At 47.9% G+C, this 24,479-nt stretch overlaps 8 protein-coding genes across 8 annotated transcripts; 7 read left to right on the top strand and 1 right to left on the bottom strand.

Moving 5' to 3' along the window:
• Positions 1 to 101: 101 nt before the first annotated feature.
• Positions 102 to 1,799, top strand: FTJAE_12902 (glycoside hydrolase; the record flags this gene model as incomplete). The annotated part of the gene is made up of 1 exon (XM_037345992.1): positions 102 to 1,799. The coding sequence occupies one exon, from the start codon at positions 102 to 104 to the stop codon at positions 1,797 to 1,799; it is 1,698 nt and encodes a 565-aa protein (XP_037200034.1).
• Positions 1,800 to 2,006: 207 nt separating this feature from the next.
• Positions 2,007 to 3,191, top strand: FTJAE_12903 (demethylmenaquinone methyltransferase; the record flags this gene model as incomplete). The annotated part of the gene is made up of 4 exons (XM_037345993.1): positions 2,007 to 2,114; positions 2,170 to 2,216; positions 2,280 to 2,417; positions 2,744 to 3,191. 4 exons carry the CDS (start codon positions 2,007 to 2,009, stop codon positions 3,189 to 3,191), a joined length of 741 nt encoding a protein of 246 aa, XP_037200035.1.
• Positions 3,192 to 3,605: 414 nt separating this feature from the next.
• On the bottom strand, positions 3,606 to 4,661 carry FTJAE_12904 (uncharacterized protein; the record flags this gene model as incomplete). The annotated part of the gene is made up of 1 exon (XM_037345994.1): positions 3,606 to 4,661. The coding sequence occupies one exon, from the start codon at positions 4,659 to 4,661 to the stop codon at positions 3,606 to 3,608; it is 1,056 nt and encodes a 351-aa protein (XP_037200036.1).
• A 1,887-nt stretch (positions 4,662 to 6,548) lies between these two features.
• On the top strand, positions 6,549 to 8,211 carry FTJAE_12905 (multidrug resistance; the record flags this gene model as incomplete). The annotated part of the gene is made up of 2 exons (XM_037345995.1): positions 6,549 to 7,159; positions 7,212 to 8,211. The coding sequence occupies 2 exons, from the start codon at positions 6,549 to 6,551 to the stop codon at positions 8,209 to 8,211; spliced, it is 1,611 nt and encodes a 536-aa protein (XP_037200037.1).
• A 1,936-nt stretch (positions 8,212 to 10,147) lies between these two features.
• On the top strand, positions 10,148 to 12,354 carry FTJAE_12906 (transcription factor SEF1; the record flags this gene model as incomplete). Its single annotated transcript, XM_037345996.1, has 5 exons — positions 10,148 to 10,251; positions 10,306 to 10,647; positions 10,715 to 10,761; positions 10,876 to 11,170; positions 11,244 to 12,354. The coding sequence occupies 5 exons, from the start codon at positions 10,148 to 10,150 to the stop codon at positions 12,352 to 12,354; spliced, it is 1,899 nt and encodes a 632-aa protein (XP_037200038.1).
• Positions 12,355 to 12,726: 372 nt separating this feature from the next.
• FTJAE_12907 (transcription factor SEF1) lies at positions 12,727 to 16,913 on the top strand (the record flags this gene model as incomplete). Its single annotated transcript, XM_037345997.1, has 12 exons — positions 12,727 to 12,834; positions 12,884 to 12,934; positions 12,985 to 13,037; positions 13,097 to 13,508; positions 13,563 to 13,606; positions 13,662 to 14,247; positions 14,304 to 14,633; positions 14,693 to 14,785; positions 14,836 to 14,872; positions 15,204 to 15,295; positions 15,772 to 16,316; positions 16,367 to 16,913. 12 exons carry the CDS (start codon positions 12,727 to 12,729, stop codon positions 16,911 to 16,913), a joined length of 2,898 nt encoding a protein of 965 aa, XP_037200039.1.
• A 779-nt stretch (positions 16,914 to 17,692) lies between these two features.
• Positions 17,693 to 19,431, top strand: FTJAE_12908 (uncharacterized protein; the record flags this gene model as incomplete). The annotated part of the gene is made up of 3 exons (XM_037345998.1): positions 17,693 to 18,033; positions 18,093 to 18,663; positions 18,724 to 19,431. 3 exons carry the CDS (start codon positions 17,693 to 17,695, stop codon positions 19,429 to 19,431), a joined length of 1,620 nt encoding a protein of 539 aa, XP_037200040.1.
• Positions 19,432 to 21,220: 1,789 nt separating this feature from the next.
• On the top strand, positions 21,221 to 23,723 carry FTJAE_12909 (glucan endo-1 3-beta-glucosidase; the record flags this gene model as incomplete). The annotated part of the gene is made up of 7 exons (XM_037345999.1): positions 21,221 to 21,388; positions 21,441 to 21,527; positions 21,586 to 21,640; positions 21,690 to 21,779; positions 21,836 to 21,999; positions 22,059 to 23,484; positions 23,542 to 23,723. 7 exons carry the CDS (start codon positions 21,221 to 21,223, stop codon positions 23,721 to 23,723), a joined length of 2,172 nt encoding a protein of 723 aa, XP_037200041.1.
• Positions 23,724 to 24,479: the final 756 nt, after the last annotated feature.

Raw genomic sequence — 24,479 nt, forward strand, 5'->3', positions numbered from 1 at the left:
TTGGGAAATACAGAAGGTATTTGAATCATCTACGATTCGATATTACAATCGATTTCATCTTTATCAACGTATAGACTTTCATCTTTTGATACCCTACAAGCATGACTGCCACACAAGTCCCAACAGTACCAACCCAGCATGCCTACCCTCATCTTAGGCGATCTGACAAGGGTTCAGTTCAACTCATCGTCAAAGGGAAACCCTTCTTGATGCTTCCCGGCGAGCTACACAACTCATCCCTCAGTTCCGCCAAGTTCATGAGTGAAGTATGGCCAAAAATGAAATCCGATCATATTAACACATTGCTCGGTTCGGTAACATGGGAAATGATTGAACCCAAGGAAGGCCACTTTAACTTCACTGAGCTTGATTTGGTCCTGAAAGGCGCCAGAGAGCACGATATGCACCTCGTTCTGCTCTGGTTCGGAACATACAAGAACGGTCTCTCAACATATGCCCCAGGATGGGTCAAGAGGGATCCCAAGCGATTCCCACGAGTTCAAGTTCTTGAAGCTGGTGGCGTCAAGAGGACACTCGAGATGATTACTCCTCTATGTGAAGCCGCGTGCGAAGCGGATTCTCGAGCTTTTGCTGCCCTGTTACGACATCTTGCAGAAGTTGATTCGCAGCACCAGATTGTTTTGATGGTTCAAGTTCAGAATGAGACCGGAGTCCTCGGAGATTCTCGGGATCGATCGCATCGAGCTAACAAAGCCTTTGCTGAACCCATTCCAAGCGATCTTCTACAGTATCTGAGCCGCGTCGACACCCACTCAAGATTCAAGAAACGAATCTCAAGTGTTCCTTCATCAGGTACTCATTCCTGGAAGTCCATTTTCGGACCCGGGGCAGCAGCCGATGAGGCCTTCATGGCGCATTTAATCTCCTCTTACGTGGGACGCGTTGCCGCAGCAGGAAAGGCCGAGTATCCTATCCCTTTGTACACAAACACATGGCTTAACATTGAAGGACAGTCCGAGCTGGACTTTGGTGGAGGCGCGCCAGTTGTGGTTGGTGGCGGTGACAAGCCTGGAATTTACCCATCTGGAGGTCCTTGCCCGCATGTTTTGGATATCTGGCGATTTAACACGCCCTCTCTGGACCTCCTAGCTCCGGATCTTTACTTTCACGACTACGAAACTGTCTGTCGCAATTATACAGAACAAGGAAATACTCTCTTTATCCCTGAACAGAGACGCGATGAATGTGGAGCGCGACGCGTCTGGTTATCCTACGCGACTTACGGCGCTCTTGGGGCAAGTCCCTTTGGCATCGATACTGGCTCTGGCATTATTGGCCGCGAGTTTAAGCTTCTGGACCAGACCAAGCAATTTCTCCTTGATGCTGCACCCGAAGATCGCTTTGGCTTCTATTTTGACGAGGAGCCAAGCGAGAAGAAGCCGGAACAGTGGACTCGCACGTTCGGCGACATCAAGGTCATTGTTGAGCGCTGTTTTGTCTTTGGAAAGCCTGGCCCCGGTGCTGGGATGATTATTCACTTGGGCAACTCCAAATTTCTGCTCGTTGGCCGGGGCTTCCACGCCCGATTCAAAGCAGCTCGTAAGGATGCGACCTTTGGTGGGATCCTTTGGGGCGAGGAGAAGGAGGTTGACGGAAACGGGAACCTTCAGACTTTGAGAATCTTGAATGGAGACGAGACGAGGCACGGCGAATTCATGATGATGCCCAACGATGATCCCGATTATGGCGGCTTCCCTATTGCTGTTACACCTGGAGCAAGGACTTGTATCGCTGAAGTGGAGGCCTATTGGATTGCCGAGGATGAAGATGACCGATAATGGCAATATTGATTCATCAGGTAGACGAGATCACAGTAGTATCCACAGTACGTAATACCAAATTTGTAACATCTTGTCGCATTCCCTTGTACGTCACGTGTTACAGACCCATGCCGATCTCAGATCGCCCCTCATCCTCATCCGCCTCAAGTTCAATGGCGTCGAATAACTAGCCCAGACACTTAACTTTAAATTATTCCAGTCACCATGGCAGATCAAACAGCGCAATCGCCAAACCCGGCAGAAACACCATCATCACCCGCTTCAGTCTCACCGCCGCAACAGACAGATCTTATTGCCGCCAACGACGAGCACGTATGTGATAAAATACCTCATCGAGGTTTAGTCACGAACTCATCTGTTTTTGTAGGACAATGAAGTTGAAGACGATGCCGACTCCACTCTTGGGACAGATGCGTTAGTTATCCCTTCAAATTACATATCCAAAAGTGACGAAACGCTAATTTCTTGGAACTCTAGAGAAAGCTCGACTGCTTCAGTCTCGGCCAGTATCCTCGAATATCGTCGCAGTCAAGGTCGCACTTATCACAGCGATAAATTTACCACCAACTACTTCTTGCCCAATGACGATCAACAGCTTGAGTCTGTGGACTTGACGTATGGCCCTTGTGACCCGAAACTATTGTTCTCGCTCTGATCTTTCGTAGTCACCACTATTTGACAATCTTGTTGGATGACAAGCTGTTTCTGCCTCCTTTAGAAGAAGATAATATTAAAGTTGGTTCTCCCGTTCCAAGAAGGGCTGCAATGATTGTATTACTGACCGCTTGGTGCTTTGCTAGAAAGTGCTTGACGTAGGCACTGGAACTGGTAAGTCATCTCAGACAAATCTCTCTCGTGCACTATTGACACGCTGAATCAGGTATCTGGGCCATGTACACACATTCTTGGTCTCTATGAAATCCACTCACTGACCGATTTAGTGAATTCGCTGACCGTCATCCGAATGTCGAGATTGTTGGCACCGACCTCTCCCCATGTCAGCCAGAATGGGTTCCGCCAAACGTTCGCTTCGAAATAGATGATGCAGCCCTTGAGTGGACATGGGGACCTGATGAGTTCGACTTTATTCATATCCGTTACATCTTCGGCGCTATTAAAGACTGGTCTGCCATGTTCTCTGAGGCCTACCGCTGCTGTGTCCCTGGAGGCTGGGTTCAATCCGCTGAAGCTGATGTCGAGTTTCGTTGCGATGACGGCACCATCGACAAAGAGCCAAATCTCAAGATATATAAGAAGCTGTTCGAAGAAGGAGGAAAGATCCTCGGAAATCCCTTCTTTGTTTATGACCAACAGGTTCAAGGGTTTAAAGACGCCGGCTTTGAGGACATCACGACTGTTGACTACAAGGTGATTGCTGCAAGAAGTTGAAATTAAAGTGGTAGACTATTGACAAGTACCCAGATTCCGGTTGGCGATTGGCCAAAAGATTCTAAGCTCGCCGAGGTTGGGAGATTTGTTCGCGCTTGTCTGGAAAATGATATTGAAGGCAAATTGAGGCCTCTTGCTCTTCACCTGTCTATCAGCTAACACTTTCCCGTAGGATATACTACCATGATGTGGAATGACGTCCTAAAGTGGCCCAAGGATGAGTACCAGCTGTTCCTGATGAGCATTCGCAAAGCTATCAGAAATCCCAGGATCCACACGTACATGAGGGTTCGATATGTTTATGGACGCAAGCCATTATTGCAGTGAGACGAAAGCTGAATCACGATTTCTTTGTCAAGATAAAGCACTGAAGAGATGGCTCATGATATTGACTAAATGTACATACGAAAAGGGCTAAAAGAACAGACCCTTCTTCTTCCTCCAATCCCATGTAGTTGCCTGTCGTAAGTCATCAACACTGAGTACATCCACGCCCTCTCGTGTTAGAATATGCCAAATGTGATTCCTCAGCCCAATAGGCCATGCTGGCACACTGAAATATCTGGCCTTCAGACCCAATCGATGAGCCCCATGAATCTGGGCCCGAATGCGCTGCAGCTGCTCCTGCGACAATCGCGAACCCCAAACGTGCCCAACTGCTTTTTTGAAATGAGCAGAAGCATAGTAGCTGTTGTGAGAGTTGTATTTCTCCGAGATCTTGCTTCCTTCCGCCTTTAGGTGTCTTCGTTCAATGCTACTCGGCAATACCCCTTGCTCGATACAGTTATCCGGTAGTTGAGCGTTTTGAACTTGGGCTCTGTTTGGATTTGGCCAGATTTGAGACGTATCAGCTAATAGATCCAATGGCGCGTCATAAAAGACATCACGGTAGGTGTTGTTTGCTGTTATCTTATCAAATGGTGTATTTCCAGTGCCAACAATCACTACGGGGCCAGGCACAACAGCTGTACCGTTGAAATGCGTGAGTAACTTTCTGCGTCGAAGCGGCTCGAGTTGTCCTTGAAGTTTTTCCCAGGTAGCGTTACCTTCTGTCTTGAAATCGATGAGGATGACCAGCGGCCGATCCGGATCAGCTTCGAAAACTCCAGCGAAAGGCTCATCCACAGTTGAGGTGGAGTGACAAGGCACCTCTTGTCCACATGAGAAGGTGTCTCTTTGGCGGTCGAAAATACCGAGTAGTGGGTTGAGATACAAGCTCTCCAGCGTATGGTTGGCCTCTAGCTGGAAATGACGATGGGCCACATATAGGTCATCATCTTCATTCCACACGTCGGCTTCAACACTTGGACAGCCCGCAGAAATGGCATCTAGAAGGGGCACGGTTCTCAAATAATCGTTGTGTGAATGGCAGCGCACAGGTTGTGTGGCCATTGTTGAGTCGGATAGCCAGTGCCCAACACCAATTGTTGCTGCGGCCGCGTCGAGCCATGGGTGAACGATCAGGTCCATTTCGTCCGGGAAGTAATGATGCAAGGTACCCCCCAGGATATGGAAGAGACCACTATCCATATCGAGCTTTCTGATTAGCATGCCTCTCTAGAGTCTGGTCTGACTTGCCAAGGGAATCGCAGGACTCACGTCATGGAGAGATAGCCAATAATCAACAGGCAGAAGGCTCTCCGAAGCTTTCTTCGAAACTGAATAATTCGAAGATGGGGCAACTTCGATGCTCCCAAGCCTTTGAAGTGCAAGGCCCGTCGTCTTGGTACTGAAACATTGTTATCCAGAGGCTCAGACCCGTCCGCTAGATTATCGTATCCTCGATCCAATGGGCTGTCAAAATGAAAATACTCGACAGAGGACTCCAAGTCATGTCGTGGGGTTTGATTGCCCTTCATGATCCAAATTTACAGTTTCTTATCGGCTGCGGGCTCTAACAAAACATACTGTTGGTTTCCAGCCTTTTCTTTCTTGTACAAACATCAACAAAGTGCTGTCCCATGTGTAACGTATCTCGCAGGTACACACGAAGGGAAGTCAAGTTAATTGGTAAGTGAATCTTCAGTCCAGGTTGCAGGCTTACTGCATAGACAAATATAAGATGTAACATGCTGCGCCGAGGCCGCGTAAGCGCTCTCAGTCCTCTAAAAGATACAATAGATGTTGTCACTAATATTAGTCGAAGCCCAGTACATGCGGCTCCCGTGTACCAATTGACTGTCACGCAGGGTGGGGATCGACGCCCACCTGTGCCGGATTGCCGATATACCGCTCTGAAACATGCCATCTCTAACCGATAACGGCATAGTTTATGGGTTTTATTTTATTTCAAGGCTAGTCCGCCCTGTGAGAGCTTACGCGGTCTTGGCAACAGTTCCAGATCCATTTCAGAGACCAATAGCTAATAAGTAACAACTTGGCTTTTGGATAAGCTTACGGGTCTGTTTCTATATTCGTATACTGTATAGTAAAGTGCAGGTGCTTAGCATTATATAAAGGCTTTACTTTGCCTTACTGTGTACCAGGATCTCAATTATATATAAATAACTGACTAATATATAAGCTTCTCAAGTATTAGAACGTTAATGCACTCTGGGAAAATGGATTTCTTATATATTTCAATCAGGTAATGTGCTGCTGTAGTAGCTAAAGCAAGCCTTTTGCCAACACCCATAGGTTAACATAGTGTGATATAATCATTCATGCTCTGTAACAGGCTTTCTAGCCGGGAACGGTAATTTCCGGGACGGCTCGGTAGTACTTAGCTATGCATATCCTGGGGTTGACATAGTGCTATGACGCTCAAGAATGCGTAAGCCTCTTACCTTATCAGTAAACTCTATCTTTAGTTAAAACGCCCGGTGCTAAGGGAGGGGGGCTCAACTGATTTAGGTAACATCTGTCTCTTGCCAGTAGGCATACATAACTTACGTTGTCAAGGAAAGGTGTATACTCAGCCCCTGAAATACCCAAGACTGTGTTGTGCCGTGCTCATGACGCGTCTTGTGTTCAGTCATGCTCGGGAGTGTACCTCAATGAATCATGGCGGACGGGCACGTGCATCCAGAATGGCAGTGCTGTGTCGATGATTTTAGTGGATAGGGATCAACATCTTGCTGTCGGTGATCCAATCAAGCATGCACAATGGTGAGGTGAGACAGGTTGCTGTGAGAAAGCGCGTATCAATTTATCATCAATAGTCCCTTTACTACAAGGGTCTCGCGTAAGGTTAAATAGTAGAAGACAGTAAATCATGAGATCTGTTAATTCATACATCAATCGGCAGAAGTCCATGTCCAATCTCACTTTGCCCTTCCCTTCCCACTACCTCTACCAAATACTGCTTTATCCAAGCCCAATTTTAACAGGATTGGTCGCCGCCAATCTGATGAAAACATGAGGCCCTTCCCTTCAACGCCAGCATCTTCATCACCGCCTTATACCCCAAACAATGGCACACTAATACCAACTGTGGCTCACTCTGAGTCTGGGACAGATGTTGAGCTTCAGCCATATACAGGAGGCGACAGGGATGCAGAGGTGCATCCACAAGTGCCTGAGGGACCCGAACGACCACGCCATATCTTCTCAAAGCACAGAAAGTGGATGACTGTGTACATGGTGTCTGTAGGTGGAGCGTTTTCCGCCTTGTCATCCAACATTTACTTCCCGGCAATCGATACAATATCCAAAGACCTTGGTGTCAGCGCCACAGACGTTGGTTTCACTATCACAGTGTATATGATTGTTCAAGGAATTGCTCCCTCACTGTATGGCTCTATCTCAGACCTGCGTGGTCGCCGAATTACATTCGTTATCGCCCTAGTAGTCTACCTCGCCGCAAATGTATCGCTAGCTTTCACATCCAACCTGGCCATGCTTGTAGTCTTACGAGGATTGCAGGCCGCGGGATCGGCTGCGACAATTAGCATCAGCACTGGTGTGATTGCCGATATAGCAGAACCCGATGAGAGAGCAGGTTTCATGGGAACCAATGCCGGAATAAGGTATGAATATCTCTACAGCTATAGAGACTTTTTAATAACCAGTGTGGCACAGAATGATAGGCCAGGCTATAGGTCCTGTTATTGGTGGACTGTTGAATAGTGCATGGGGATTCAGAAGTATATTCTGGTTCCTGTTTGTCTTTAGCGCTTTGGTCCTCCTGGGGTTATTGGTATTTCTGCCAGAGACACAGCGGAGAATAGCTGGTAACGGCGACGTTCCTCTCGGAGGCCGGTACAAACCCTGGTCCTACTACTTCAAACCACCGAAGGAATGGCGTAATGCACCTATACCGCCAGCACCAGAGCTAGAGAAGCTTTCTTGGAGGACAATCATTGAGCCGTTGAGTTATTTCCTGAGGATGGATATACTAGTTCTTCTTTCCTGGGGTGCTCTTGTATATACCATCTGGAGTATGGTCACATCCTCAACCACTACAGTGCTACTCAAGACTTTCCCCGATCTTACTCCATGGCAGGTGGGCCTCTGCTTTCTTCCAAATGGAATCGGATGTGTATTTGGGTCGGTATCCACTGGTTGTTTGATGGATCGAGCTTTCAAACGCGCCGAGACTCGATATAAAGAGGAGCATGGACTCGCCGACGTTAATGTCAAGTCCCTACACGACTTCCCCTTCGAACGTGCCCGAATGTCGCTGATGCCTTATTTCAGCGTTATTTTCATTGTTTCAATGGCACTATACGGGCCCAGCTATGAGTTCAACGATCTCAGGAGACACTTTGCTGGAAATCTGGTTGCATCCCTGGGTCTGCAATTTATTATTGCATCTACTGCAACGGCCATATTCAACATCAACTCGACGATATTAGTAGACTGCTTCCCGGATAACTCAGCGGGTGCGACAGCAACGAATAATATATGCCGCTGCCTCCTCGGCGCTGTGGGCGTCAGCGTGATACAGCCTATGATCGCTAAACTCAAGATTCGCAACGCATGCCTCGTGCTTACGGGCATCGCTGTTTTATTCTCACCTCTGGTCTGGGTTCAGTGGCGTATGGCAGGGAAATGGAGAAGAAATAGACTTAGTGCTTAAGAGCAGTCTATATGTTAGTGTAATACCAAGAACCGCCCAATACGGGATCGCTGGATCCGAAAAGGAAGGCTATGACTCAGCAGCACCAGGACTGAAAGGAGGCTTTTGTGCAAGACAGGAACCAATGGATTGAAAGAAGGACTAAGGACACTCGGGAACGATCAAGGAAGAACATTAAGCATGCAAAGAACACTTACAGACGCTTCCACGAAAGTGTTAAGGGAGATAAGAATTAGAAGCTACAGATATAGCTAAATAGTTATAAGAGAAATTCGTAAGCTCTATTTTCTCGACTCAGATCTTCGTGTTATCTCCAGCCACTCCCCAGTATCCTCTGCAAACGATGAATGCAAGAAGATAGCGGGGTGTATAAAGTTAAAAGCTCCAACGGCGATTACCATCATGGCCCCATCAAGCGCGATGAAGTACCGTTCATGCGTAACAAGGTATCCCGTCCAGCCCTGCAAAAGTTCTATAGTTCGGTATATGCTCCTCAGATAAATGCAAAGCAATGACAGCGTCATGGCACTTAGTATAGGAATGGAGGACTTCTTTCCAGCATTTAACATGCCCCGTCGAGTTAATCGAATCAGAAAGTCGGTTGCAAGACCAACAAAGAGGCTCATGGAAGCCAATTGGAAGACTATTCCTGCAACCATGGTGTTTGTGCCCGGCTCTGTATTACCGTTGACCTTTTTCACTGCCGCTGAGGCCATACCGCCACCAATTGCCTGTACAAACAGGGAAATCACGTCGCAAGTACAGAATATCCAAAGATATAGGCTCGGTCGAAGAATGGAGCAGTCGCGGCCAAAGACCTGGATCAAGCGGCCAAGAATAATGTAGACACCGGCAGTGAAGAAAACAGGCGCTACCAATGATCAGTCATTTATTTAGGAGTCAAGAGGGGCTGACCAGATAATGGTTGGAGTACATACCAATGATCAGTGTCGAGAGCTGCATGAGGAACGCGGTCGAGTTGTACGGGCATTGGGAGGACCAAGCTCGGCCCACCCAGCCTATGATTTCAACTATTATAGCCATTAATAAAGGTCATAGTTAGAGTTATAGCGGTTAAGAACATACCCAATCCACCCATAACAAAGACGCTGCACCACCAGATCCTAGATCGACCAAGCTGAATTATGTGCATAATGGTAGAGAGACCAAACAAGATACAGAAGACAATTCCTGCAGCGGTGGATGGAACGTAGCCATATGAAGTATGGGTGCCCGATATGTAAGAGTGGCAACCCTTGCGTATGTCTTGTTCTGATGACATGCTGCGTTGGTTGAGTCCTGGAACAGAGAAAAGGACTAATTGGGCGATGAGATCTGACGGCTGGGCTTTAACTGTCACTTTATATACTCGTCATTGTAATGAGAACGTAAGCTGATAAGCTGGGATCTTTTCTCCTAGACGTTCATCGATGGGACCACAAGTGGTGTAGCCGAAACTGCGAATTTCGCAATTTTTTTATGCCGACCTCCTGAACACTCAAGGCTCAGGATCGCGCGAAGTGCGACATTCTAGCCCTTCCATAGGTGTCAATGTCACAATTACACGCAAACCATCGGCTTATCTTGTGGGCTTAGCGTCTTACAAAGCAGACAAATCTTGACATCCCACTGGACTGGCCATAGGCCGTAAGCACCACCTTATCAGCCCCGCATTTCTTCGGAGCTCATCTGCCAAGACTGTCTTGAACTGCGAATTTCGCAGTTCGGACTTCAGTCGTGGTCTCGGACCAAGAGCCAATGCCATCTACACCGGACTTTTGTTCCTCTTGTCTCAGTCTGCCGTAGACGAGCCTGTTGACCAGTTTGGGTTCAGCGATTTGGCACCTCTCGTTCGAGCCCTTCGTTGCCACTATGCATCCAAGACCTAGCCGCGCAAAGAGCTGCACTGCATGTCGCCAGGCTAAGCTGGCCTGTGATGCCCGCCACAAACCTGCCGGAGCATTGTGCACGAGGTGTAGCAAGCGCGGACTTCAATGTCGGTTCGATTCGCATTTCAAAAGAATTCCAACAAGAAAGTTAGTACAGCACCACGGGTTCCGTCATTGGTAGAGACCCTAATACTCATACTCGCAGTATCGTGGAGGCCATCACCAACTGCATTGATCCCCAGCAGCCACTTTTCAGCGATTCAACAAACGCGGGAGCGCATTCTCATACAAACCAGTCGACACTGTCACAAGCACCCGACCTGCCGTCCTCGGCCTGCACACGGCCCTCTAGTCCTTCCTCTCATACCGACTCTCAATACTCTACTTACAGTGCCGGCACCACTCAAGATGATATCGCAATTGGTGTCGACGAATTTGCCGGGGGCGGTGAGGCCTGGCTGCAGCTTAAAGCTGTCGACATACCCTCTAGTTACCAGCTTGGAAGTCTGAGCGTGAACAATACAGTGGCACTAGAGCTCTTTCAACAGTCAGTATAAACATGCCCCGAAGACGAATTGATGTCTATGTAAGAACCGAACTGAGTCAAACACCAGCTTTGATAGGTACTACCGTCCGCACGCCAAGTTCTTGAGACCCATACGTACGTCTTTAACCGAGTACTCACAATCCTCTCGGCATCTTTTCTGGACCATTATCCTCTGTTCTTCCCAAATGCATCCGAAAAACGCACACATGTATCCCTCTATTGTAACAGAGCACGAGACCATGCTCTCGGCGATCTTTGTCTGTGCCCCACTCACTATCGAGATGATGCATGCTCTCCTTTGCCTTTGCTTATGGCCAGTCCCCAAAGTCCGCCTTTGGCAAGACTTATCATGGGGGTATATAGGTCTTGTTGTGAACTCAGCCATGGGGCTCAACTGTCACCTGCCATCAAACCCGCTCCTCAATGCACAGTTGAAGAGAAATTCTAGCCGCCGCGCCGTGCCAAACATAGACGCTGCTGTCAGGGATACTACTTGGCTTGCCTGCTTTGACATAAGCACTCGGTATGTGTTCTTTCGGCAGCTTCCCCGTACAAAGTATATGAGATTCGCTGCTTACACAGTAACATTGCCACAGACTTAGCGAGTTCTTGGGATTTCCGTCCTCATTCTCGTCCAAATACCATCTAAGCTGCATATCCCGTGCTCGAGACCGAGCATTAAAGCTTCTGGGCCCGTCAGGCCACATGATATTAGAAATTCGTCGGCTCAGCTTGACTTCGATGGCCAAGCTCGACATGGTCACAGACTCCGCACTTCACTTTTCCCAGACACAAAGCAGCATCAGCGAGTTGGAGCTACTGAGAAGGTCAGACCAAAAACCCTGGAGTCCCGAGACTGAACTCACTTTACAGGGCACAAAACTATACTTATATGCCATGACACTTCTATTGCCTCCCCCAAAGGACCCCGTCATAGCTCAGCAAGCGGCCTCTAATCGGGACGCGGTATTGATCAGTGGATTAATGTGTGCTTCGACAATGATATCAGATATGCTCCAGCAAATCTATGATCAACCTAATCAAGGTTCAGACAAGAATACTTGCAGTGCAGCGTTCTGGCCAAAGACGCAAATCAGCTATATGTTCTTCGCCGCCACATTTATTTTTCGCGTTCTTCTCTCACATTCGAGTCTAACACCGCAGGATATAACCCTTGCTATGTCACGCCTTGCAGATGCACACGCGATTTCCAGAATGGAACCGTTACATCCAGATCGCACACGTGCTGCTGAGATCATTCAACGGTTGATAGAAGTTGCGCGCGGTAACATGATCGAAGACTCTGGCGAAAATGACCCCAAGTACTCACTCCCGAGGGGCCTTCTTGTCACTGGCCGCTTGGGGGCATCAGTCATGTTTGATGCCGTCCTGCGGTCTGTACACCACCAGAGACAAAAGGCGCAGAGTCGAAAGTCTCATTCATTAAATGAAGCTGGTATACCTCAAACCCTTGCGCCTATCTCTGGCACGGAGGTCCCCGCAGGCGGGGAAGGTAGTTCAAATATCGGGCTGATAGGGTACCGTCAATCTGTAGAAACCCATGGAAATGCACCCGACGGCTCAGGTGGAATCGGCTTTGGCGACAATTTTAATTTCGGATTCGTGGATGCGTATGAGTATATTATGAGCACCGACTCATCTTTTATGCTTGATGGCCTGGAGGACCCAGGCGGCAGGACCTGGTAACCTTTGTCAAACATTTCATTGAATATGTTCCAGTTTACTGTCATATTCTTGCCCAGCTTTGTCAGCTTACCCTGATGCATGATATCAGCAAGATGAAGAGGCCGCGAACAAATGAGGATCGAATCGGAGACAATGTATTGTTTAAATGCATCACTATTACTATATGCAAGACCGGAAGAGATTATCAGAGGAATGCAACTAAAGAGGAATGAGTGGTTACGCTAATTGTAATTCGACAGCTGATGCATTAGGCAGAAGTGCAAATCACGCATCAATTTTCAAAGATCATCAACATCGCCACCACCGCCCGCCTCAGCATTATTGCTCATTATAATAATACAGCCCTATATTTCTCACTGCATCGCTGCCACCATGTGCTCCCGGACACTTCAAAAGACGGGTGCTTTGTCCGCCGTTTCTCCTCATCCTACAACCACGCGACACCTAGAAGCTACCCGGGATGCCGAAAATGTTGTAATGGTACGCCTGCCATTCTTTACACTTGCACAAATTACTGACCTATAGATAGCAGCCTGGATTATTGCCTCCAATCAAACAGGTTGTATCCATGTGGCAATGTGTGCGTACATCAAAAGCCTCATACTCTCTACACATCTGACTCCCGCATAGTGTAATTGCTGCCACGGCTGGATGCGTCTCGATGTCAACCCAATCTGCCCAGAGTGCCAAACCCCTCGTTGCCCAAACTGTACATACATTTAAGTTACAAAACATCCGACAGCATAAATATGCCAACAGAGCCTGTCAGTATGGCCGGCATAAACTCTTCAGCTTATGCGTGGAACCAAGAGTTCTTCGACCGACAGATTCAAAAATATCCAGCAGAAAACACACCTGCAGTAGCGACCTTCTCAGGCGTTTACGATCTCATTAAGAAGTTTCTTTCGGCATCTGGTGACATGGAGACATTCCTCGGGCCTAGCACATACCAAATGTTGGAGCTTGAGCCCCTCTGCAAGTCATGCAGTATCGACACTCTGCTAAGCGGAACTGACCCTCGTGTGGCTCGGCCCATGGCTCTGCTGGATGACAGATGTCGGCGGATGCATCATTCTGAACCACCAGGTGGCCATATGCGCCGTGACCGTGGGTCTTTAAGTTCCTCGCAGCTATTACAAGAATTGAAGAAGAGTGTAAGCCATAGAAATCTGACCATTTGGATTCATGACTAATTATGACAATTCTAGCGCTACGGATGCATTGGTGAGACTGATGCTGCAAGGCGACTACTGTGAGGCATTTTCCACTATCGTGCGATTCTTGCATCTGCTGACTCTTATCTCCAGCTATGTGGCTAATCCAGATTGCTGGGTGATTGTGGCGTTGGCTTCAACTGCTTCCAACGTTCAAGCCACGTTTCTAGCAGACTTCTTTTATAAGTACCTGGGGTCCAGAACGTCACTAGGTATACATCGACCGATGCGGGGACCACTCATCTTTGGACTTGAATTCCATCTACAATTCTACGTCTGGTGTGAAGGCGGGCCGCAGTTCCATGACTCTAGGAAGAAACGGAACGGAAAGCCTCTGCGCCAAAGTCGACAGCCCTACTACCTCAGACTGGGCGATGAAAATGAGCCGCAGGTTCATATCTATGAAACCCAGGTCTCCTGCCTGATAGCAGGTATAGATGAGGACTCCTGGGTTGCATATCAGTTTGTTGATACATACTACCAAGGAGAAAAGCCGCTTGCGCAAGATGAACAGCATGGCGTCAAGCCAGATCCCTTGACAGGGGGGCTTTTTGATGCAAATCTCCCTATCTGGACCCCGAGAGAGTATTTCCTCATCGTCTACGAGTGCCGACTCAAACAAGTCAGGCATGCTATGCACAACCTGATCGCAAGATTACATTTAAGATTAGAGCCATATGTAAGTGATCCCGAGCCTGTAAAGTGTCATGAATGGACCACTTACTTCAAACTTAGACACAGGATGAAGGGGATATGGCAACTTCTTTCGGTGAGGGTATTATCAATACGATGGACCAAAAGAAGTTGATGCAAAGAGTCCTCAACGAAGCAAACTGCTTTCTACCACAAACTATCCACTCTATCTGCAAGGCGATTGAGGTTTGGGATAAATTCAGCAGAAGAGATCTTGCCTACCTCTCAGACATACTAAAGTCTGATTCTAAGAAGAGCCCAATCCCATCGGTCAAGGTCGTTACCATGATTGAGGATCATATCGATGCGTTGCGAGACCTCCAACGACGCGCAGAGGAACAGAGAGACTTGTGCACAGGGCTTGCCCGAAAGGTATGTGAGGGGAGACGACGAGAGGAGGCGAACCTACGCGGAAAGGCTTACGGAAACAGCTGGAAATGCAGATTGTAGTGGAGGATAATGAAGTCACGGCCCGACAGCAAGCAGGGACTGAGATGACGAGATATTGGACTGGCATTGGCTTGGTACGTATATGCAGTCTGTTTCTATAGGGTAAAATGCTAACTTCCCGTAGGTCTTTCTGCCGCTCACGGCTGTTACTGGTATATTCAGTATGCAACCAGGCATTTTGCCGGACTCGTTTTATAAGTGGTGGATTTTCATTATTTTTTGGATTGTAATCACGCTTCTGGTTATTCTCGCTGTCGAGTTCAGATCATTACGATCTTCGATGCCAACATTGCGCAGCGATTGTTCTTGTACTAGAAATTCCTCTCCCCGGTACCCATTCACATCAAGACTCTCTTTACTATCGTCATCGACGGACTTCCCTGCTGAGATCGAGCTCATGCCAAGGTCCCCGGGTAGCACAGTTTAGAGTGGAACTTTCTGGGGTTATGACTTTTCCCCAGACATCATGAGATATTGCGACCCCATCAATAGTTCTTATTGGTGCGGTAGTGTTTTTCCAGAAGCGATCCATGGGCGATCAACTTGACACGATATTCAGTGGAGACCAGTGGGTGCTTGACTGGGTAAGCATATCAGGCCAAGCTCCATACGGTATTTCGGAGGCACCAAGTCCATCAATTGGAGCCAACTGCCATTGGCCCGTACCGGCAAAATAGAGTTTCAGATGCTGATCCCTGGTTTAGCCTAATAGCACTTTCTGCCGTGACCTTGTGCCATGACTGTATAAGACCGTTGTGATATCGTTTAAGAATTCATTTTTCGTAAACAGTAGTTTTTGCTACCAGTTGGAACTGAAGTCTTGTTTACCGATATGTTCGACAGAATCAAGACAAAGGCTCTTCTAGTAGCCTGCCTGGTTTTCTCAGGCTCGGCATTACCCAATGGCAATGACAAACGCCACTGGGTAGGCACCTGGACGTCAATGCCTCAGGAAGTTGAGCCTGCAAACTTGGCCCCAGCTCCGTTTGTACGTTATCATTAAACACACGTGAGGCTATCTTACAAGGCCCTCAAATGCTGATGAATGACTTCGTGACAGGGAGGAGCAGATGCAGCAGCTCAATTCGAAAACACTACTCTGCGCCAGACATTCCACATGTCCATTGGAGCTGACAAGATCCGTATTCGATTTTCCAACATCTTTGGCAAAACAGACCTGCCCATCACTGCAGCATCAATCGCTCTACCAGTCGGTGGAAAGGCTGGTGTTGGTCAGATCGACACCAAGACCACGAAGCAGGTCAAGTTCAAGGGCAAGAAGTCCGTGTCTGTCCCAGCAGGAGAGATTGTGTACTCCGATCCCATCGACTTCAAGCTGAAGCCTCTGTCCAACCTCGCATTGTCTGTCTACACTGAGAAGGGTCAGCTTGGAAACAAGATTACTGGACATCCTGGCAGTCGAACGACTTCTTGGATGCAAAAAGGCAACCACGTCAATGCTGCATCTGTATCTCAGGGAAGCACCAAGCATTGGTATTTTGCGAACGGGGTTGACTCGTGGGCGCCCAAGGACCACTTCGCTGTTGTTCTCCTCGGAGATAGCATCACCGATGGCCGCGGAAGTACGGACGACACAAACGATCGGTAAGTGGAATCAATATTTGATCACTTGGTCCTCTTGTTAACAAGTTTAGATGGTCCGATGCTCTTGCGGCTCATTTGCAAGAGTCTGGCATGTCTAATGTCGCTGTGAACAACATGGCAGCAGGTGGCAATGCTATCCTCTCAGGCGGTCTGGGTCCTATCCTGCTCCAACGGTATAAGCGAGATGCCTTGGAACAACCAGGTGCCAAATTCGTCGTCGTATTCGAAGGTGTAAACGACATTGGACCATCCGCAACCGATGAGGCTACTCAAAAGAGGATCAAAGATGGTCTCATCGCCGCCTATATCCAGATTGCGAACGATATCAAGAAGGCAGGCATGACTACCATTGGAGCGACAATCACGCAAATGCTTGGAAACCAGTACCACTCTCCCGAGAGAGAAGTCACTCGGGTCGCGATCAACGACTGGATCTTGAAAAACGGGACTTTTGACCACACTGTCGACTTTGCGTCTTTGATCGGAAGCGGAGAGAAGCTGCTCCCTCAGTATGACTCTGGCGATGGTCTCCATCCCAACCCTGCGGCGTACAAGTTGATGGGAACAAAGTTTCCGATCAAGGTTTTTAAGAAATAATTATATATACAGGCCTAGGGGAAACTAAAGCACAGGTAAAATATTAAGAAAAAATGTTGCTCGCAGTGTCAAACGGCGTAATGCCAATACAATTCTGGCCAGGTACAGAGTATGGCATGTCAGAACACATCAAGATTCACCTAACATATCTTTTCCAAACTTGACCGATTATGTGACTCTGCTGCCTTGCCCATCTGGCTTGCACTTGGACCTCTAAATGATATCGGGGTAGCCGGGTAACTACTTCCCCCAACTCCATTAGATTTGTGGACCTTACCCTTCAGGCTTAGCCTCCAAGAGCCAGTGGTCTCTGGTTGGCCATGTGAGCTATCCTGGCTTTCAGCTGAATCCACTACTGCCTGAGTTATCCGGAGCCCCGGCAAGGCAGATTAGAGGTGATTCTGCAGAGATGTATGGTCTTCAGCGTCAACTTCGTGGCATCTGAGGATAAAGGGTGTTACACTGGATATGGTATCAATTCAAAATCTAATGTGTATATATTAAAACATTAGAAAATCCCCACGTCTCTAGAACTAATATCTGAGTTGGTCTCCATCTTGGCGAGGTGGGCTGACCACCGGACAGGCATTCTGAGACACACCAAGCAGGGATGTAGACATCACAACCAACAGACGGAACCTCGTCATGCATATATGGAGGGGAAGAGTCCTCGACCAACACTCCCTTCCTCTACTCCGAACCAGACCTCTCCATATTCTTTGCAGTTCCAAATTCTCTCTATTGATTCAAAGCCTGAGCCTCTTTACTAGCTAATCGATATGATCGATATGATCGATATGGAACCAACCTTTAACAAAAAAGATTACTTTAAACGCCGTAACTTATTCGACCGTGGCTTTTTCTATAATGACGGAAACTCAGCAAATGACCTGCCAGATCATGTCGAAGCGCTCCGAGGGTCGATTCTTGACTTCACTTGCGATGAGTTGAACCAGAAGGCTTCTGACAAGGATAAAAAAGTCGCAAACCAAGGAACGGACCTTACCAACAGGAAAGTTGAAGAAAAAGATTGGGAACACTTTTTTCGAGACAACTTCTTTAAACTGCTTGAAGAAAGCATCTTGGCGTCTGAGAGCTCATGTGATAACCATATAGTTTGGTAAGTAGTTTCAGAGAGGTCGAAATGTTCAAGACTTGAGACTTACAGGATACAATCAGCTCCTCCAATGCTCGATGGGTAGTATTCAATCCAAAGAATGACGGACTTGGCAGTGCAATTCCCGATAGATTGAAAAATGAGAGCGCACCACAGCCTGACTATGCTTTCTATTTTCCAATCAATCGGCCACCCGCCAACTCTCTTCTAGCTCTGGAGCCGCGCCAAGAATCGGCGCTGTTCTCATTGCCGGCCTTGAAAGACCTTTACACACATGGCTTACGACCATCTCCCTTCCATCCTTTCGAGAAGAGCTTTAAAGAGAAGCACCTGAAGTGCTTTCCTTGGCTCGTTATTGAGTCCAAGCCGAAACCAGGCACAAACGGTGCCATCACGCGATTGAGAGAGGTGGCCTACAGTCAAGCCGTTAACGGCAGCGGTTGTGCTGTCAGACTCAACGAGATTGCCGCATTATATGAGACGAATTTGCTTGGCCTGGCGCATATCCCCCCAGTCCCAGCCGTGACTACAGTTGGGCCTGAAGTTAAAGTCTGGATAACGTATTATACCGAGAATTCCCTCGCATGTCGTTACGACACGGTGAAAGAGAAGCAGGAAACTGGCAAAGGCTATGTTAGTATAGAACAAGAAGTCTGAAGCTGAACTGTGCTGGCCGTTCCGGACTCCGGTTAGATGATGCAATGTATTTGGGATGGCGATATGAGAAACTCTCATGATATTGCTCAGTTCCGATTTATGCTGAAGAACATATACACCTGGGCCGTTACAGAGTTCAGGCCCACAATAGCCAAATATATCGACCATTGGGAGTACCTTTACTCCAAAACCTTCTTGGAAGCCCAGCGAGCAGCAGTGGCATTTCGAGAGGAGGAAATGGAGTCAAGGAGTCGGCAGCAGAGCCCCGAAGCTGACGAGTCACCTACTAAACAACTGGAACGTACTATCGAAAGGATGATGTCCTTGAACCTGAATGAGAGAGTGACGCCGACCTCCAACAGGCATGCGGGTCCCATTTCGGTATCTTCAACTTCACCGAGCTCAGTGCGTCGAAGCGCACGAATAAAAGCACGGCGTGAAGCCCAACTCTCCCTCGGTTTGACTACTCAATTGGACAGGTCTGCCTCACGTCTTAAAGAAACTATAGCGGCTGGGCCTTCCCGGAGACGAGAAAGCGGGACGAAATTTCTCGCAGGACCAATTGAGTTTGAAGTTGATGGGAGTACCAGTGATGACGATCATAAACAAGTTGAGGAAAAAGATGAGAGCGGCGAAGATGATGAGGAGTGTGAGGATGATGATGAAACTGATGAGGATGATAGTGATGAGGAAAACCTCGTATGGGACTATGTTAGAAGGCAGTACGTGCCGGTATATAAATAGGAAGAGAGCTTTTACCTGTATACTATATCTTGCCTCATGATAAAATGATTCTGTACACAGTCTGAGTCAGTTCTAGTTTTTCATGATGAAATGAGTGGAAGTTTCCCGACAATGGACATTAGTTGACTGACATTTCCCTGCAGCCCTAAAGGGGCTACTAAAGATGCTGAACTCGAGGCCTGCCGCGGGGAGTGGGGGTCTTGAAATGTTAAGGTCTAGCCTTAATGCTTTCAGCTTACCCGTTACTAGGGTCCCGCACCTTGTTCACTGTCTTCCAGTTGTTACTACAATTGCCTCAATTTCAATTCAATAGTTTCTTAATATAGATCTTCTTTAGATATAACCTTGTATTACTGAAGCTATAGTAACAATAGAGTGTTGAGTCTATATTGTGATGCTGTCTTTACTGAGTATGTTGAAGATTGTCTGCAAAGAAGTCACACCAGGGTCCATTACCATTCTGGGGATCCCTACACCCAGGCTGAAACTGTCGGAAGCCTGTGTTATCTGGGTCTGGCCAACTTGATGTACCGAATGAAGTCCTAGTGTTGATTCTGCGTGGGCTATTGAATGTGTTAACAATTTCCATCCCATGGCATGAAAGGAACAACTAACCATTGTGGCCCGCCAGTCGTGGTGAAGGTCTCTGTAATCTTCAGATTGCCCCAGCCCATCTTCTCTTGGAAGTATATGGCATGCGTACCGGACCAGGAATGATCACCGTGGCAGCCAACGCCAACCCCGAGCCCCTTGGTATTCTCTACAGAGACTCCAAGTTTCGCTTTGACTGCTTTTCCAAGCATAGGTAGCGTGATCCCAACACCGGCACTCCAAGTGACTGCTGTAGATTTGAACTGGGTGTTATCAGTGGCTTGCCTGGTGTCAGCAGCCGCAGTCGACAAGACTGACAACACAAGGTATACAAAAACCAGGCTTACCTTACTTGTAGTCTCTCAGACGTGAGATTTTGGTTATTAACATGCCCTCTGTTCAGAAGGGAACCTTGCAGCCAGGGTGTAGGGGGTCAAAGTAAGCCATCGTATGATTCTTACAAGAGTCTGTAGTAACTATAACCGAGTGATGATTATCCAAGAACGCATGGTAATCGTTTTGAGGGCTGAATTCTCGTATTATGCTGACGCCCGTCTTACTGCATCTTAATGTTACATTCTTCAGATGGCCCTGTACCCACACAAAATCCTGTTCAAATAAGGCTTAGGCTATCTTGTAAAACTTTGGATTGAATAAGGCCCACCAGTTAAATCCGTTACCGACTATTCAGCCACAATAATTCAATGCCAATTAGGGTGCACCACGTTATATATAACTAATGCAGCTGGTTTATTCTCACAATGATTGTCAGATTTACTGTCCTGCCGTTTCATCGAGCGTTGGCCTTATCTTCTCTTTCTTTTCTATATTGTTCTTGTCATAATGCGTCGTTGCAGGCAAAATAAGCGGGATAGGAAGCATGCAGCAGGGGTTTTCGGGCTGCTTATTTTCGGCTTCACCGGTGGCATCGTCTGGTTCAGGTTCTTATAGCATCATGTGCACATGTGCTAGTTTAGTTGCATAAGTATTCTGGCATGGCCTAGGGCATTGATAGAAAGCCAACCTTCATTACAGACATTCAAACTCAGCCTTTGGTACGACATCCGAGACCATGAAAATGAAAGTTGGCACAACTGTTACACTACTCCTACTGAGTACAGTAGCAAGTTCGCCTATGCCAAGCGGTCCCGCTATTGGCAGAACCACGGAAGGGGCAACCAGTTTCTGGTATGCCAATATGGATCACACGGGGCAGTATCGTGGTTATGCACCCGACCTTGATGGTGATAACACATACGCAGTTTACAAAGTTATACAGCCTGGAGATGGGGCTGCTATCCAAGCCGCCATCAATGATGATAATGGGAAGGCCCGTCATGGTCAATGGCTAGCCTCTCAGCCACGAGTAAGTTGAAATGAAAGGTTATTGAGCTGAGACTTAGTAACGCATCTACCAGGTTGTCTATATTCCCCCGGGGACATACGAAATCACTGAGACGATTCGAATGAATACCGATACTGTGTTAATGGGAGATGCCACCAATGTAAGTTTCTTTTCCTCAACGTCGCGATAATGTATGCTAACTTGTGGATCTCTATTAGCCACCAATTATCAAAGCTTCGGCGACCTTCTCAGGAGATCGGACCCTTGTCTCAGGTACCTGTTTCGTAATGACTCATGGCAATCAAGATTGACATTGCGACAGGCCAGGATCCTACAACTGGTGATGCTGGAGAGCTGTCGTTTGCTGTTGGCCTGAAGAATCTCATTCTCGACACAACAGCTATCCCTGGAGGTAAGTGTAGCTAATTGCGTCCTTACTTTAATTGCGCTTCAGGCTGATTTACCAAGGCGACACGTTTACGGCGCTCTGGTGGGGCGTTGCACAGGGCGCTCAGCTTCAGAACATCAAGATCACCATGGCCTCAGCAGTCGGGGGTAGTGGCCATACTGGAATTCGCCTTGGGCGAGGATCCACCTTGGGTCTTTCCGATGTGCGCATCGAGCGTGGACAGGTACATCGGGCCTTTGCTACGTAACATTGCCCAACGTTTACTAATGTCGTCAAAATTAGAACGGCATCTGGCACGATGGGCACCAGCAAGCACTTTACAAGAGCATTTACTTTTACCAGAACACCGTTGGCATGCTCATTACGGGAGGGAACACGATCAGCATCGTCGCCCCTATATTTGATACTTGCGGGACCGCCGTGAGGAATACTGGTGGTTCCCCCTGGATTGCTCTGATCGACGCCAAGTCTGTCAACTCTGGAGTCACCTTCGTCACGACTGTGTTTCCTTCATTCATGATTGAGAACCTCAGTAAGGACACCGACTCGGACATTGCACAAGTCCCTGGAGGCACCGTCCTCGGTGCTCAAAGCCATGTTGATACCTTTACCTACGCCAACACTGTCGGGCGAGATCCTATCTATGGCGCTACAAGCTCAACTAACACCCGTCCAGCCGCTCTGGCACCAGGTGGCCGCTTCCCTGTGGTGCCTGCGCCCAACTATGCCTCGAACCCCACCGCAGACTTCATTAATGTAAAAGATCCGTCCCAGAATGGAGGTCATACAGTGCTTGGTGACAACACTATCGACGAGTCGGCTGTTCTCAATCGGATCTTGCAGTATGCAGCCGACAACAACAAGATCGCCTATTTCCCATTCGGCAAGTATCGAGTTGACTCTACCCTCCTTGTTCCAGTAGGTTCTCGGATTATTGGGGAGGCCTGGTCCACAATCACAGGCAATGGAGCCTTCTTCAAAGATTTGTCTAATCCAAAGCCTATTGTTGCTGTCGGGAACCCCGGTGACGTCGGCCTCGCTCAGATCCAAGATATGCGATTCACCGTCTCAGATGTCCTTCCAAGAGCCATTATTCTTCAGTTCAATATGCGGGGGACATCTCCGGGTGACGTTGGTCTCTGGAACTCGCTGATCACTGTTGGCGGCACCCGTGGAGCATCTACCTTAACCAACACATGTCATGACCCTAGTAGTGAATGCCAGGCTGCTTTTCTCGGCATGTACTTTGCACCAGACTCGTCTGCATATGTCGAGAATGTGTGGAACTGGGTGGCAGACCACATCACTGAAAGCTTCGCCGGAGGATCCAATATCGCAGCGAAAGGTGGCGCCCTCGTTGCATCAACAAAAGGCACATGGCTCCATGCGCTGGGCAGTGAGCACTGGTGGCTATATCAGCTCAATCTTCACCAAGCCAGCAACGTCCTCATCACGTTACTACAGTCCGAGACAAACTACGACCAGGGCGACCATGTCCAGCAAACTCCCCCAGAGCCATGGGTTGCAGATATCACGAACTGGGGCGACCCAGACTTTTCCTGGTGCAGCGGTGGTGATACCCGTTGCCGAATGGGATTTGCCAACTTTATCCAGGGGGGATCCGACATCTACACATATGCTTCAGCTTCGTGGGCCTTCTTCAGTGGCCCGGGCTATCAGCCCTGCGCTGGCGCCTACCAATGCCAAAGTAAGTCGGCTCAGTGTGAATTTGTTGTCGATAGGACGCTAATATTTGTATTCCCAGACTACATGCACTGGATTTCCGAAACCCCCAGAAACCTACAAGCATTTGGTCTTTGCTCCAAAGATGCATGGACGACTCTGCATCTTGCAGACGGAACTAATATTGTGTCACAGGATGGATTTACTGGCTCGTGGCCAGGAGGTGGTGGTGATGTTGGTCGATACACACCCGGTAATATTTAGTGTGAGTGTAGCTTGGAAGAGGGGGCTTGATCATTATGTACTAGGACTACAGTGGCTCTAAGTTATAATGCTATACTTTCTCGACGTTGAATTGAAATGTGAATGTAAATAAATATAGTAGTAGAGAATAGAATACCTCTGTTTGATATAATTTCTAACTTAATGATTGCCACGTCTTCAAACTCTAACAGGAGGTTGGCGACAAAATACGCGATGTGACCCGTCTGACCTCACTCTCGGCTGCATCTTCAACCATCTTTTCCCCTACCAACGACGGATCTGTACAGATCCTGGGACCTAGTCTATCACAAGAAGTCCCAGCAATAGTTTCGAGACCGGTGGACCCATCGACATCACCTGTGCCAAGTAGATTTTCGTTTTGAGGTGTTCCACCACCAGCATCACCTCCGAAGTTTCAATATACAGGATGCGGAAAGGAAAAGTCTATTTCAACTCTGCCCGTATGGGGCATGTTCCTCTAGAGGAGAATGGACGAAAATGGGCTGAAGCTCAAGACAAGATCTAAATTGCTTAGAGTAGGCTAAGCCCATGATAAAACTATAGAGAATCAGAGCGTATATTCAAATTTACACATACTAGCTTTATGGGTCTCCGTACTCTCAAGCTTGCACAATCATAGCCAATCACATTTTTACAAACCCCGCACCGCTCTCACATTCCACAACTAATGACTCTCACCCTGGCATAATTTCCGCCTTTGTGTCCATTAGCTCAATATCCAATATGCCACCAGCC

This window comes from Fusarium tjaetaba (genome assembly GCF_013396195.1).
Source record: "Fusarium tjaetaba strain NRRL 66243 chromosome Unknown NRRL66243_c0000369, whole genome shotgun sequence".
Classification (NCBI taxonomy): Eukaryota; Fungi; Ascomycota; class Sordariomycetes; order Hypocreales; family Nectriaceae; genus Fusarium; species Fusarium tjaetaba.